Source organism: Bos indicus x Bos taurus, chromosome 26 (genome assembly GCF_003369695.1).
Source record: "Bos indicus x Bos taurus breed Angus x Brahman F1 hybrid chromosome 26, Bos_hybrid_MaternalHap_v2.0, whole genome shotgun sequence".
Taxonomy (NCBI): Eukaryota; Metazoa; Chordata; class Mammalia; order Artiodactyla; family Bovidae; genus Bos; species Bos indicus x Bos taurus.
Genome location: NC_040101.1, coordinates 32,667,925 through 32,683,573, shown reverse-complemented (window position 1 = coordinate 32,683,573; position 15,649 = coordinate 32,667,925). Strand labels below are relative to the sequence as shown.

General features: G+C 44.3%; 1 protein-coding gene across 3 annotated transcripts; it reads right to left on the bottom strand.

Annotated features, from left to right (window-relative positions):
• Positions 1–986: 986 nt before the first annotated feature.
• On the bottom strand, positions 987–14,056 carry MORN4 (MORN repeat containing 4). 3 transcript variants are annotated; one of them, XM_027528462.1, is made up of 6 exons: positions 13,898–14,055; positions 11,467–11,598; positions 6,181–6,274; positions 3,065–3,179; positions 2,535–2,644; positions 987–2,308 (listed from the first exon to the last, which is right to left on the bottom strand). In XM_027528462.1, the coding sequence occupies exons 3-6, from the start codon at positions 6,245–6,247 to the stop codon at positions 2,160–2,162; spliced, it is 441 nt and encodes a 146-aa protein (XP_027384263.1). In that variant the 5' UTR covers positions 6,248–6,274; positions 11,467–11,598; positions 13,898–14,055; the 3' UTR covers positions 987–2,159. The 3 variants fall into 3 exon arrangements, with proteins under 3 accessions (XP_027384263.1, XP_027384262.1, XP_027384264.1); XM_027528461.1 differs by having other exon boundaries at positions 13,930–14,055; XM_027528463.1 differs by lacking the exon at positions 11,467–11,598 and having other exon boundaries at positions 13,930–14,056.
• Between the last annotated feature and the right edge of the window lie 1,593 nt (positions 14,057–15,649).

Sequence of the window (15,649 nt, the reverse complement as noted above, 5' to 3'; positions counted from 1 at the left end):
AAGGCTGCTTTTATGGAGAAGGACATGGCAACCCACTCCAGTACTCTTGCCTGGAAAATCCCATGGATGGAGAAACCTGGTGGGCTACAGTTCATGGGGTCGCAAAGAGTCAGACACAACTGAGCGACTTCACTTTCACTTTTCTCTAAAATGTTTAACCTTATTCAGTGATAATCTGACTAGTGGCAGGAAACCTGAGATGATTTTTTTCAAAAACTACTCTGGTTAAAAAGAAAGGTAAACAAATCCTTGTTTAGGGCAAGGACTAGAGGACAGAATATAAAAGGTATCAATCTTCAACAGAAACTGGGCATCTGACTGACACTTAGAAGCTTGGGGCTTAGCATCTGGGCTCTTCTCACAGTTGACTTCTAGAGGATCTGGGCTGAGGAGAATCAGGTTCAGGAATGGGGCAAAAAGTCAGGGCTAGGGAGGCAGGCTGGTGTACTGGGGAAGAGCTCAGCCTTTGAGCTTAAATTCTTGGATCTGTAGAGGCCTTAGTGTCAGCAAGATCCTGGAACACTATGTACATGCCCTGAACCTCATCGGTGATAGCAGGATAATAATGGTACCTTCCTCTCAGGACTTATAAGAATGTGCATATGAAAGGGTTAGTGTGGCAGGTGACTGTGCAAAGAGTTGCCCGAGATACCTGCTGGGTATAACGATAACCTGTTTCAGGACTTGGGCACCCTGACGTTCAAGATGAGTACAGTGGGGAAAGTGCTTTGGAGCCAAAAAGTCCCAGATACAAATCCTACCCAGCTCTGCTACTCACTAGTTAGGGCAACCTCAGCCTGTCTGCTGTTGTTGTTTGTGTTCTTTTTTTTAAAATTCTGTATGTGCCTACCTTGCAGAATTAGATGATATTTCATAGTAAAGTGTGCAACCCTCAGTTTCCAACCCTCATCTATGACTAACGTTTAGAAATAGCAAATGAGCCAATATCTATACAGATGTAGAGCAAGAGAGTCAGGAAAACCAAGTATAGGTAGTTCGGGCGATTTCTTTATTCCTCATAAGCACTTGTTTCCACAGTATAACACAGAGAATAAATAGAGGCACACAACTATCACTTCCACCACAGTCTGCTGTTGAGGAGACATTCAGTGTGAGGATAAGGGGCTGGGGATCAGGTGGGGCATCTTGGGATCCCAGGGTAAGTGGAGGCCTCTGTGATGAATTGTGCAGGAGTGCAATCAATCCAGATCTGATCCCTAGGCCTGATGGCCAAAGCTCTTGGTGGAAGAGTCACAGTGAACCAAATGCTCTTTGAGTTCATTGCCTTCCCAAGATGGGTCAAATTCTACCTGAACCCCAAAGGGTTGAGGTGGGTCTGACCTACTGGTCCACTGAGAAGGAGCTGTGTCAGCCCAAGCCGTCCTTGAGGATTCAGTTCACTCCATGACAAGGCCTGATGTGACCCAGAGATGTCTGCCCTTGACCTGGAGTAAGTAATAATTACAAGCTATAAGATGATTATTTACATCAGTTTCTTTCTGACTAAAAGGATCCTTTCCCATGTCTAAGGAAGGAGAGAGGGGCACAGATTACCTGCTGGAACTCAGGGTAGGAAGACAGCTTGTAAAGTCAAGGGAGAGGAAAACAGCACTTCACTGAACCCTTCACAGGGGCAACAAGCAGACACAGGACCAGGCTGGTCGGACAAAGCGGAAGGCCTGGGGCCATGATGCCAACCGGGAATGCAGGACAACATACAGAGAAGCTCTGGTCTTGATTTTCATGGGACTGCTATACTGTCAAGGCCACCCCTACTGTTTCCTTCATTTCTCACAGAGCACTGAGCACTTGGCCCTCATCTGGGGCTGGGATCATCTGCACCAAATAGAGGCAGAAGGAAAATATTCTGCATCACTTGGCAGAAAATGAAGTAGAAAGGCAGCAGCCGGTCTGCACCGGGTGATCTATGGTGTTAGGGACAGAAGTACCAACGAGTAAGAGAAGGGAAGGACATGCTGGGTGACCACTGCTGCAGTGGCCCTAGCCTCAGACCTTCTGTGACCAAAGCCCTGCCTTGCAGCTGACCGGCCCCTCCCGGGGCTTCTGCTCCATGGTCATTTTCATCTCCTCTCACGTTGGGTTCATTTGTCCACCCTGAACGGGTGGTGGGCATTGCTGTCAGCCAGGCACAGCCCCCGTCAGGCAGTGAGGCTCCGGGCTGACTTGGAGGCGCTCTGGGCCCGCTGGACCACCGCCGAGCACTTCTCACGCCGCAAAAGCTTGTTGTTCTCAAACAGACCTTCATTGCGGGGTATTCCATGAGAACCATCAGGGAAAGTCAGCAGGCCTTTGACGGGGACAGAGAAAATAAGGGTGTGACAATGGCATTTGTGGCTCGGAGGCCAGCTTGCTACGTTGAAGCCGAGGGAGAGAAAATTTGCAGCTCTTGGGTGCTCAGTCCATGGACCCAGCACTCTGTATTGCTGGGTGTCCACAGAAGGATTAAAGCTGCAAAGGTGTGCTGCCACCCATTTACTCGCCTCAGTCACCTGTCCTGCTGGTTGGCAACTTACCTAAACCATCCACTCTGCCGTTTTTAAATTCTCCCTCAAAGGTCATGTTGTCATGTCGAATGAAGACTCCGACGCCGTTGAACTTGCCCTGGGCAAACTCCCCCTCATACCTGGGGAAACGCGAGATGTGAGCCTTCAGGATAACTGAGTCAGGCAGCTACCAACACCAAACATGTGGTTTATTAACGCTAAGGAGCAAAGCTGATTCCACTCTTCCAGAGCTCCCCCAACCCCACTCACCCATCTCACCCAGCAGAGAGGAGTCAGAGAGCCCAAATGATATGAGGCTCTAATCTCAAGGAAACAACCAAAGAGCACAGTGGTGGGCTGAGAGGTCACTGACCTCCTTGCCGTCTCAAATTTTAGATGTATTTATAAAGTAACCAATAAAAGAATGAATGCTACTCTTTGCCTGTTTTCAGAGAGTCAGGGACAAGCTCAGATTTGACCAGGTGTTTCTCGCTATCATTTTTAGATCAGAGCTTCCCTTCCCTAGTCTAAGGTTGGGAAAAGAATGACCAGGCACCCACCTTGAGCCATCTGAGAAGGTCAGCACCCCGAAGCCATTAAAGAGCCCATTCTCAAAATGGCCCAGGTAGGTGCCACCATCTGCAAACATCAGTTGACCAAAACCATGTCTGCGGCCTGAGCAAAGAGAAGACGGGTGTCAGGTTGGGATGGGGCAGCTTCAGGGCCCTCTGTCACTGTCTAACATTCTTTGCCTTGCATCACCCCCCCAACAAAGGAAAGAAGACAGTGACATTAGCAGGGCAGAGAACCATTGCCCAGAGTAATAACTTGGCTCCAAGGATTGTTGCGGTGAAAAGGGAAAAAGAGCAGTGAGTTTTTCTTTCCCTTTCCTGAGATCAAAGAAGATAAAGAGAACAGTGAACAGGTCTGGACATTCCCAGTTTTTACTTTAACTTTTCCTAATCTGTAGTCTGTAACTGAAATTGCTTTTCTGCCCCCTAACTCTGCGTGAGCTACATTTTGCACCTATTATCCTTTGCATGCGTGTGGGCTAAGTCACCTCAGTCGTGTCCAACTCTTTGTGACCCTATGGACCACAGCCCGCCAGGCTCCTCTGTCCATGGGATTCTCCAGGCAAGAATACTGGAGTGGGTGGCCATGCCCTCCTCCAGAGGACTGAACCCACGTCTCTCACGTCTCCTGCATTGGCAGGCAGGTTCTTTATCATTAGCAGCACCTGGGAAGCCCTTGACTCTGCTACTTACATCCTGTGTCTGGTGCTTACCTTTATAGCACTCTCTCTGCAAACCACCTCGTGTAGTTTTTCTCTTTTTACATATCAGAAAGAAGGGGCAGGGCCACAGGACTGCCAGACTGAATTACTGGGATACTGACACCAGCCTGTGACTGGTTTTGAAACCATGCAAGAGGAAGAATACAAGATTCTTACACCTTCGCTCCTCATCACAGACCCCTGACTGCAAGCACTCATCTTATATAAGCCCATAGACTCCTTATGAAGCAGAGGGGCACAGTTCTTGAGGCATGAGCCTACTGTATTTCCCTCTCTGCCTGCTGAGAATTAAAGCCACCTTTCTATTTTCTCCAAACTCTGTCTCCACATTTTTTTATTTGGATTGGGTGGGCAGAGAAAGGCAAGATTTTGGCCAGCAACAACCATCAGATTTGGAGCAGATCTAAGTATGAAGGTAAGACAGCACTTAAAAATCACAATAGCTAAAAAACAATTTTTTTTTAAACAAAAATCACAATAGCTAATGTTTACAGGGCCTTCACTATATGCCAGGGACTCTTTCAAACACTTTGTATTTATCATCTAATTTGATCACTACAACAACTTTAGGAGGTAGGCACAATACTATTTCTTAAATATTATTTAATATAATAGTATTTAATACTTAATACTTAAATACTATTTATTTTTATTTATAAGAGTTGACTCATTGGAAAAGACTCTGATGCTGGGAGGGATTGGGGGCAGGAGGAGAAGGGGACGACAGAGGATGAGATGGCTGGATGGCATCACTGACTCGATGGACGTGAGTCTGAGTGAACTCCGGGAGTTGGTGATGGACAGGGAGGCCTGGCGTGCTGCGATTCATGGGGTCGCAAAGAGTTGGACACGACTGAGCGACTGAACTGAACTGAATTAAAAATAAATAACAATATTATTTCCACTTTTTTTTTTTTTTGCCACACCATGCAGCATATGGGATCTTAGCTCCCTGACCAGGGATCAAACCCAAATCCCCTGCAATGGAAGTGCAGAGTCTCTACTACTGGATTGCCAGGGAAAACCCCTCTTTTTCCCATTAACAGATGCAGAAACCAAGCAAGGGGAAGCTAAAAAAAAAGGTACTCAAGGTCATAGAGCAACCAAGAGGCAGAGCTAGACAGCAAATGCAGTCGGCACCCTGCCTCGGGAGCCCTCAACACTTAACTACCTTGCCAGTCTAAGAAAAAATTAAAGTACCCTCTGAGACTATGAAGCTGTGGGGCAAACCTAACAGCCGGACTGGCAAGACTGGTTTGAGCTTTGCCCCATCAGTAGGGCTGTGTTTACCCACTGGACTGACCAGAGAACAGAGTAAGATACTAGAGAAGCAGCAATGCCTTTCAGGGTACCAGGGAGTTCTTTTGGTGCATAGAGACTGCCCAGCAGAGCCTCAGGAAGACTCTCTTCGAAAATGTCACGTTGAAGGTGAGAGCAGTTTGGGAGGCAGGAGAAAAGGCTGGGATGTATGGAGGTAAGGTCACATCCCATATGCACAATTTCTCCTCTCAAATCTCAAGAATTCATCAGCCGCAGGGATCTACCATGAAAAAAGTGAGGTGTCTGGAAACGGTGTGAACTGCTCTTCGCTGGCACAACTATAAAGTCTAGTCTCCTCAGGGCAGTTCCTGGCTTGCTAGGATTGGACCCATGAGACTTTTAAGTGGCCAGACTGTTTCCAAGCTGAACATTATTAACCTGCTTCCTGTACAGTCTCAGGCTCTGAGGAATTCTGCCATGCCTATGAATAGATACTTCCAAGTATAATGAGCTGTCACAGGAAACTCAAGGCCATGGATGTCATCTTCTCTTGAGTGTCTGCCCTAATTTCCTCAACTTCTTAAGATTCCCTAGAATCATTGCAAGTGCAATGACAAGTCATTGCAATGAATTTACACTTTCTAACTTACAGGCACTAAAAATCACTCATTTTGCTCTGCTGAGTACATGAGCAGTTATAAAAACAGTTCCCAAATAATGCCATGAAAGGAGAAAAAGAGTGCTGGGGGTGGGGGTCCCCTGGTCGTCCAGTGCTTAGGATCCAGTGCTTTCACTGCTGAGGGCCCAGGTTCCACCCCTGGTCAGGGAACTAAGATTCTGCAAGCCATGAGGCATGGCAAAAAATAAACAATAAACGAGTGCTAAAACACTTTAAATTTAGAAGTGGGAACATTTAACTTATTTTTGGAGGTTGGCATAGTAGTAGCATTTTCCAATTCCTTTATTTATAATCCTAAAATTGAATAAAAGGAAAGGCACTATTTGGATTAAATCCTGGATACAGAAATGAAGTCTCATAAAGCTTGCTTATATGTCCTGATGTATTTCGCCTTCAGCCAAATGAAGTGTACATCACTGGATGTCCCCCATGGGTCCTCTCACCCTCCTTCCACTCGCCACGATACTCCTCTCCACTGGAGTAAGTGAAGGAACCTTTTGTCAGGGTCATGGTGACAGCTCACAAAAAGGATGAAATCTGCAAGAAACAACAGAAGAGAACCAGTGTCTCTTGGCTGGAGGAAAGGCCTGGAGAGCAATTTTATAGATACCTTCTAAAGGCTACCAGCCTGGTAAGCATGAGTACATTTAACAAAAATCCCCACCCCAAACCACCACCACCACCACCATCATCACCACCTCTGCCCAGTCTTATCCTCTTACTTGTCTCAACAAGTTTCAGCCAGTTCTAATTTTCTAAGCCCTGGGATGGAAATTTAGGATTAATCTTTAAGCATTTGCTTGATACCTACTATGTGCTTAGTCAATGCATAAAATATAGTCTTGTCCCTTGATGAGTTTGTAGTCTAGTTGATAAAAGTAACAACTGAAACACTGAGTAATACGAGAGATGATATAATTAAATGTCAAACTGGATGGCAGAGATTACAAAGACAAGGGATGGGCAGAATTTAAAACAAGCAGTGAAGAATGCAAAGGGCAATTCCAGACTGAAAAAACACAGGGATGAAAGCACCAAGAGCAACATAAACATGACATGTGCAGTGGGAAATAAGAAGCCAGGTCTTGAAGGTTTATTTACAGAGTAATGGGAAGTAAATTCATTTATGTACACCCAGCCTAAATCTTAAATCTGACAAGAATCCAAACCCCCTCATTTTGGAGGGAGAACCATTTGGAGAAAACAAGCCCAAAGAGGTCAAGAACCAGTTTAGTGAGCAGTGACGATGATGGTGCCCATGCCTCCCCGACTGCCACTAGCTCTTTTCCCCTGTACCATGTCTCTGCTTTTAGGGTCAGGCCAGCTTAATGAGACCTTTGGAAGCTAGGCAGAAGGGTTGATGGCTGATAAGGTAGGGGGAAAGAAGAAACCTCTGGGGGTTACAACACAAACTATGAAAGCAGAGTCTAAGGAAAATGAATGTGGCAGAAGGAAGCAGGATGGGTTGGAACAGCAAAAGCCTACAGCCAGAAAAGCTACAAAAGATGTGATCGTTTAGTCAACTGTAAAAATGCACATGACATACTCTCCCTCCATCCATGTCTTTGCAACGTGACATGGCAGATCCTCCACTAAGAGGCAGGTTATTTATTTCTCTGCCCATTAGATCTGGGTGGGTTATCTGACTTGCAGACTGCAGATGCCTGGGTGAGCTCAGGCAGGACTGGAAGAGCTGCCCTCCTGAGCTCAGCCCTGAATTACACACCCACAGAATCACAGACTAAATAAATGGTTGTTGTTTTAGCCACTATAATTTGAGGATGGTGTGTAATAACACACCTAGCAAAAGCTAACCGATATGCCCAGGTTTGAGCTCCTAAGGCCTGAACTAGGGAGATAATAGGGGAAAGTGAAAGTGAAAGTCACTCAGTCATGTCTGACTCTTTTCGAACTTATATACAGTTCATGGAATTCTCCAGGCCAGAATACTGGAGTGGGTAGCTGTTCCCTTCTCCAGGGGTTCTTTCCAACCCAGGTATCAAACCCAGGTCTCCCGCATTGCAGGAGGATTCTTTAGCAGTTGAGCCACAAGTAAAGCCCAGGGTAATGGGAGCAGGAATTATTATTAGATGTGTCACAGGATAAATGAAAACAACCGATAACATTTGGAGACTGGCTAGGTATAGCTTCATACAAGTGGTAAAAGAATGTTTATCTTCAAGGATATTCTATAAGAAGGGGTTAAGATACTCAAAACATAATTAAATATAAACAGAGATAAACAGAATGATTTGATATATTTTTTAGCATACAATCCCTATTTCTCTTTCTTTCTTTCTCTTCTTCTTATGCCCTCTCCTCTGGCAACTATCTTGCTTATTCTCTGTAGCTGTTTCTGTTTTGTTATGTTCATTCATCTATTTTTGTTTTATAAATACCATGTGTAAGTGAAATCACATGGCATTTGTCTTTATCTGACTTATTTCATTTTAGCATAAAACCCTCTAGGTCCATCCATATTGTCACAAATGGCAAGGTTTCATTCTTTATTATGGCTGAGTAGTACTCTACCATATATATACATACACATTAATATGTACCACATCTTCTTTACCCATTCATCTATTGATGGGCACTTAGATTGTGTCCATATTTTGGCTATTGTAAACAATGCTGCAATGAACATAGGGATGCATATCTTTTCCAATTAGTGTTTTCATTTTCTTCAGATAAATACCCAGGAATGGTAGTACTGGATCATACGGTAGCTCTGTTTTTAATTTTTTGAGGCACTACCATACTGTTTTCCATAGTGGCTGTACTATTTACACTCCCATCAATAGTACACAAGGTTTCCCTTTTCTCACATCATTGCCAATACCTATAATTTGTTGTCTTTTTGATAACAGTCATTCTAACAGATGTGAAGTAATAGCTCACTGTGGGTTTTTAAAAATATTTTTAAAAATTTTATTTATGGCAGTGCTGGGTCTTAATTGCTGTGCACGGGCTTTCTCTGGTTGCAGCTAGCTGGGGCTATCCCCTGGTTGCGCTGCACAGACTTCTCATTGCAGTGGCTTCTCTTGTTGCAGAGCACAGGCTCTAGAGTGTGTGGGCTTCAGCAGTTGTGGCCCATGGGCTTAGATGTCCCTCAACATGTGGAATCTTCCTGGACCAGGGATCAAACCCATGTCCCCAGCACTGGCAGGCAGATTCTTAACCACTGGACCACCAGGCAAGTCTTCTCACTGTGGTTTTGACTTGCATTTGCCTGATGGTTAGTGATGTTGGCCATCCGTACATCTTTGGAAAAAAATCTATTCAGGTTCTCTGCTCATTTTTTAATCAGGTTGTCTGCTTTTTTGAAATTGAGTTTTATGAGTTCTTTGTATATTTTGGATATTAACCCCTTATCAAATACATTATTTGCAAATATCTTCTCCTATTTAGTAGGTGGCCTTTTCACTTTGTTGATAGGTTCCTTCACTGTGCAAAAGCTTTTTAGTTTAAGTCCCATTTGTTAATTTTTGCTTTTGTTTCTCTTGCCTGAGCAAACATATCCAAAAAATATTGCTAAGACTGATGTCAAAGAGCACGCTGCCTATCTTTTCTTCTAGGAGTTTTGTGGTGTCACAACTTATATTTAAGTCTTTATTCCATTTTGAGGGTTTGTTCATTTGTACATGGTATGACAGAGTAGTCCAATTTGATTCCTTTGCATGTAGCTGCCCAGTATTCACAACACAATTTACTGAAGGGGCTATCTTTTCACCATTGTATATTCTTGCCTCTTTTGTGGTAGACTAGTTGCCCATATAAGTGTGGGTTCATTTCTCTGCTCTCTATTCTATATCTGTGTGCCTGTTTTTGTGCCCGTACATATTATTTTGATCACTCTAGCTGACAGACGAGCCTGGTAGGCTGCAGTCCATGGAGTCACTAAGAGTCAGACACGACTGAGCGACTTCACTTTCATGCATTGGAAAACGAAATGGCACCCCATTTGTTCTTGAAGAACCCAATGTTCTTGCTTGGAGAATCCCAGGAACCGGGGAGCCTGGTGGGCTGCCGTCTATGGGGCTGCACAGAGTCGGACACAACTGAAGCGATTTAGCAGCAGCAGCAGCAGCAGCAGCAGCTTTGTAGTACAGTTTGAAATCAGGAAGCATGATACTTTCAGCTTTGTTGTCTTTCTTAAGGTTACTTTGGCTATTCAGAATCTTTTGTGTTTCCTTACAAATTCAAATAACATTTTGGAAAAATATCAACAATTTTGACTAATGAGGTAAGTGCTGAGTAGAGGAAAAGTAAATTAAAGCCACTCATCTATTCTTTATCAGTGCCTTATGGGGTATTCTAATTTTGGCCTATGTCATAATGATTTTGATACAGATGTTAAAAGCTCATAAGTGATCTGATGTGAAGACAGCCTGGCCTGAACAGAGCAGAAGCCCTGTGCTCTCACCAAATACACAGGGATATTAATTTCTACCTCTATAATGAAGGCCAGCTTTGTGGAAGTTGGGTGGCTCAGACCATAAAGAATCTGCCTGCGATGCAGAAGACCCGGCTTCGATCCCTGGGTTGGGAAGATCCCCTGCAGGAGGGCATGGCAACCCACTCCAGTATTCTTGCCTGGAGAATCCCATGGACAGAGGAGCCTGGTGGGCTACAGCCCATGGGGTAGCAAAGAGCTGGACACGACTGAGTGACTTTCACTTCACTGCAGAGTCATTCCCATAGATTCACCAGGGATTTTTCTCAATTTTCCAGTTACTCAGGAGCTCCATATCCAGGGTCCCTTAAATAGTAGAAGACATCCCAAGACAAGGATCGTTTTCTTGTCTTAATGCCCCTCAATACCTCTAGGGTCTATTTCTCAGTGAGGTGATGCTGGCCTCTGGTATGCCATCTCTGTCGCATCAATGTTCCACAAGGTCAGCATCTAATTTCAGGCTCACAAGCTTCTTATAATCAACCCAGCAGCAGAGTATGCCTGGGGTAGAGGTCAACATGACTCCATGGAAAATACAACATTAATGAGAGGAAGAGACGCAGTTTGCCGTCAAAACTAAAGAGGAAAACTCTTTCCAGTACAGACAGACATGTTGACAGCTAGAGGCTACCATTGGCTCTTCCCAGAAATAATTACATCCGAGAACAAAACTGTCAGCTGTGGTATAAATGGTATGGTACTATTTCATTCCTTCAAAACAAATCAGAATATGAATGGTTGCATCTTCTACTAAATATTGAAACTAAACAACTGTTCTGATACATAAACACAAAATCATTATTTCCACAGGAAGATGATGTTAAGGACATTCCCTCTAAATGTTCAGAAGCAGCTAATTTGTCTTCAAAGTTTTGGAAGGAGTTATTGCAGTGCACATTGAGGAATCAGACTGATGATAAAGGGGCTCAGTCTCTTGTATGTTTACTTTTTCTAGTATGAAATTTCCAAACAGTGGCATCCCACCAGTAGAAGGAATCTGAAAGGGAATAATGCTTCTCTAAAATTTGAGGATTATCTAGGGACCAAGTACTAGCCAGCCCCTCCAATTGTAAACGTTTCGGTATGCTGTTAGCTTTTGGGCAATATATCCTAAACATTTCAAAGAAGTGAAAGAAATGAAAGATTAGCTTCTCATTACCAAATAGAGTGGACTGTATTTTCTGAAGATATTTGCGGCCATATTTCCTGTCTTACACGTTCTTCTACAATTTGACCTCGCCACTGTCCCATCAAAAACTTGTGTCTAACTCACCTATGAATCTGGCCAGGCTTGTGATTGCTCCAACCAATAGAAGGTGACGGAAGTGATGATGTGTTCTGAGGTTAGATCATAAAAGGTGATGCAGTTTCCATCTTGCTCACTGGTAAACTTGAGCTCTGAGACCTGAGACACCACATAAGTAGTTTGATTATCCTGAGGCTACCATGCTCAGAGGCTGGGCCACATATAAAGTCACATGCGTTGGTGCTTTCAGTTAGCAGTCCTCATCACTGAACCACCCTAGCCTAGGCACCAGGAGTGAGTAAAGGAGCTTTCAGAATGATTCCAGCTCCCAGCCACTGAACCTGCATCTCAGCTGAAGTATCATGGAACAGAGTGAGGTCATTGCCATGATGCCCTCTCCAAATTCCTGACTCACAGGATCTGTGAGCATCATATGGCAGGTTTTAAGCAGCTAATTTTGGGGTAATTGGTTATACAGCAATTGTAACTGAAACATCATCTCTCAACCTAACCCTGCCACTGTCCTTTTCCATTTGTTTTTAATGTAGTATGTCTACAGGTACTACAAATTCTCATTCCTTTTTGTTCTAGGGATATAGAGCAAACTTCAGTAGTTGCTTGTCAAAATGATGTCAGTTCCCAAGAACACAATGAGAAGTGCTAATTAAAGGAACCAGATGTACACTCCATTCCTCTCAGGCCATGGTTGAACACACTCGAATAGAAACTTCTACAAGTGTCCAAATAATTGATATTGTCACTGCCTGAGACAGTGTCAGGGTTTTCATTTATGACTTCTGTAATTAGCCATGCTAATTAATAGCTGTATAGTCACTGACCAAAAGGAACTTTATCAGTAATCATAGTTATTGAGATAAATCTAGTTTAATGAAGTATAGCCAGTGCTAATATAGACTACAAAAACCACCAATACTTTAATAAAGGATGCAAATCAGTATTTGTATCAGCTATTCAAAAAATCTTTTTAAAGAGAATAGATGACCTAGGAGTTTAGGGTTCAGATACATATGTGGAATCTAGCTAGAAAGTCAAGATAAGTCATCCTTCTTAACAGATGCCCACCCTTTCTCTCTTGATAGATAGGTTGCAAAGGATCAAACCAAACATTTATCTAAAAGAAAATGACTATTTTGTCCCCATAAACCAACATACTGTTAGTCTACACAATCCACTATATCCTCACTATCTTTATTTTCTCCTGCCCCAGACATTTCCAAATAGAACTAGAAGGCAGGGATGAAAACTGTTGTTTCCATTTCATTTGTCTTTTTATAAAATTTCAGAAATCAAACTGGTCAAAAACATTTATGGATCCACTGTAATTAACATATATCCAAATCCAGAGGATTAAAAAAAAAAAGAACTAAAAGAAAGCAGATTTTCAGTTTAAGAATATTTTTTGAGGCATCCACTTTAACTACCCACACATATTAATAAGCGTCACATGGTTCCCCTAAAGCCACCCTCCCCGGGGTATGACAGTCTTGTCAAAGTTCTTTAAGCTCTAAGGAAAGCAGTTTTTAGGCTTTTAGAATTCCAAAAAGAAGAAAATGAAGGCTTTGATGAACAAAGATCAGGCTTGTAAGAGACCTAGAACAAGAAGTCAAATGTTCTTTTTAAAGTATTTTAAGAGAGCTTAAAATAATTGTCTCTTTTAAGTCTGTAAATCTCTTTCACTATAACAATTCTTCCTTCCACAGGAAAAGTAAACAAATGTATCACTATTAGATAAAGGTCTTATTTAGGAAGACTGTGAGACAGTTAAGATTGCTGAAAGTGGAAAGAAAATCCTGACGCCAGAAAGAAGGTCAAAACAAAAAACCAGAGGCCTTGGGGCGATGGGACTGCCAGGATACTATTCTAGACAATGAGAAAGTAAAATGCCTGGGCTGGGTTCTAACAAGTCGAGTGACTTCCGCTGGTACCTAAGCAGTTTGGAGATGCTAGACGTAGGGATGCCACCATCAGCTAATTTAAGCATCCCCTTTCCCAAGACTCACTGAGTGTGTGCGGGACGCCTCTCCACCAAAGTGTGACAGGCTAACCCTGAGCAAACAAAGCCCTAGACCGCAAGAAGGCAACTCTTCTCGTCGACCTCCCCATTTCTTCTCCCACCGGTCCTGGCCTTTCAGCACAGCTCCTTCCCTCCACCCGGGGTCAGCTCTTCCACGGGGGCGGGGTCTTCCGCTCACACAGGTCTGCCATCCGCTCTTCACAAAGCCCCCACCCACCCCTCTCGCTATCCCGGGCGCCATGGGCTCCCTCCGGCCTCAGACCCCGCAGCAGAGACGGAAGCCCGGGTTTTGGGACCCCCGCGGGTGCCACCCCCCCGGATGGACCCGCGCTCCCCAGCCCCTGTCATTTCGGGCTGGGGTCCCCAGTCCCTTTTGCCCGATCACACTCTCCCGGCCCCCTCCCACCCGTGCTGCCAGTCAACCTGGGCCGGGGCTTCAAGGATGATCGTCTCACCCCGACGCCAGGCTGCAGCGGCCCGGACCTCCGTTCCGCCCGGCTCGCCCTTGCCACCTGCCTCTCCGCGGCTACCTCCAGTGCCTGCCCTACTTGACGCCGCCATCCCGGGTAGCCACACTGGGACCAATTCCCGCAGCCCATTGGCTGTTACCTAGGCAACCGGTAGCAACGCCACTCCCCATTGGGCCAGCCCCGGGCTCTGCGCCATCTTTGTGCGGGGCAGTGTCTCAGGCTCCCTGCGCTAAATACCCGACAGAGGGGTGGGGCTGAACTACAGTCACGTCTTAGCCACCGGGAGAACTCAGAACTCATCTACCAGGGGTAGCCTACCTAATTAGCCAAACCAAACCAAACCAAATCTGAGACAGAAACAGCAATGACCACCTACACCAGCGTCTCCTATCCTGCTTAGATCTCCGCAGTTGTCAAAGGCACCAATGAGGAGCTAAAGGACAGAACCCAAAACTGACTTTTGAGATTGCGACTTTGTAAATTGTAAAGAGCAAGACAGGACAACTGCAGTTTCATAAGTATCTGCCCTGTGCCAGCATTGTGATATCAGGGCACTTTTACATTCACTATACGGATTTGTGTTGTCGTTGTAATTACTCATACCATTTATATTTAAAATATAGTGTCAAGATTGGAACAAATCCTTTCAAATATGCACACCAACCAACTTACCCATATTTATTTACTGAACAATGTGAAAGCTGCATGATGCTAGGTTTTGCCAGGTTAGAATAGACATGATCACCGCTCTCATAGGATTTACTGACTCCACGTGGAGAAGAAAAGATTCATGCAAGTGCAAAAATCCAAGACTATTTAATTATTAAGAGAAGGCAAGCACGTGAACAGAGTAAGTAGATTTTTCCTCTGAATTTGGATTTCCTAATCTGTAGACTAGGGTGGTAATAGCTAGGAGAAGGCAATGGCACCCCACTCCGGTACTCTTGCCTGGAGACTCCCGTGGACGGAGGAGCCTGGTAGGCTGCAGTCCATGGGGTCGCTAAGGGTCAGATACGACTGAGCGACTTCATTTTCACTTTTCACTTTCATGCATTGGAGAAGGAAATGGCAACCTACTCCAGTGTTCTTGCCTGGAGAATCCCAGGGACGGTGGAGCCTGGTGGGCTGCTGTCTATGAGATCGCGCAGAGTCAGACACGACTGAAGCGACTTAGCAGCAGCAGCAGCAGCAATAATGATAAAGTCTCCCCAGAACTTGTACGAAAATACAATATAAAATTCTCAGTACTGTGTCTGACCTTGTAGGAGTCTGACACTGTAAGTCTTCAGTAAACTGTAGGTTTAAATGATTGGGATTCAGTCTTCAGATCCCATCTTTGCTACCAACTGTGTGTGCCTTCAAGCAAGTTGGTAAGCTCTCTAGCCTGTGAAATGAGTTTACACTAGCAAACCTATAAGATTTGGTCCAGCTCCAACTCAGCGGTTCAAGAAGCTGAACTACGTGGTGTTAGCTATGGATATAAGTACAGTAGTTGAGAGAACATAGTGTTAATAAAACAGATATTAGATTGGAGAATGTGTAATTAGAAAATATGAAGAAATAAAGTTAAATAGACTGGTCAAATTATGGAAAGACTTGAAAAATTAGAAGATATGTTTTGCAAAATGTGGTTTCTCAAATCTGCAAATTTGTAGACACAAAGTAAAATAGAGGTTACCAAGAGCCAGGGGAAGAGGAAAGTATT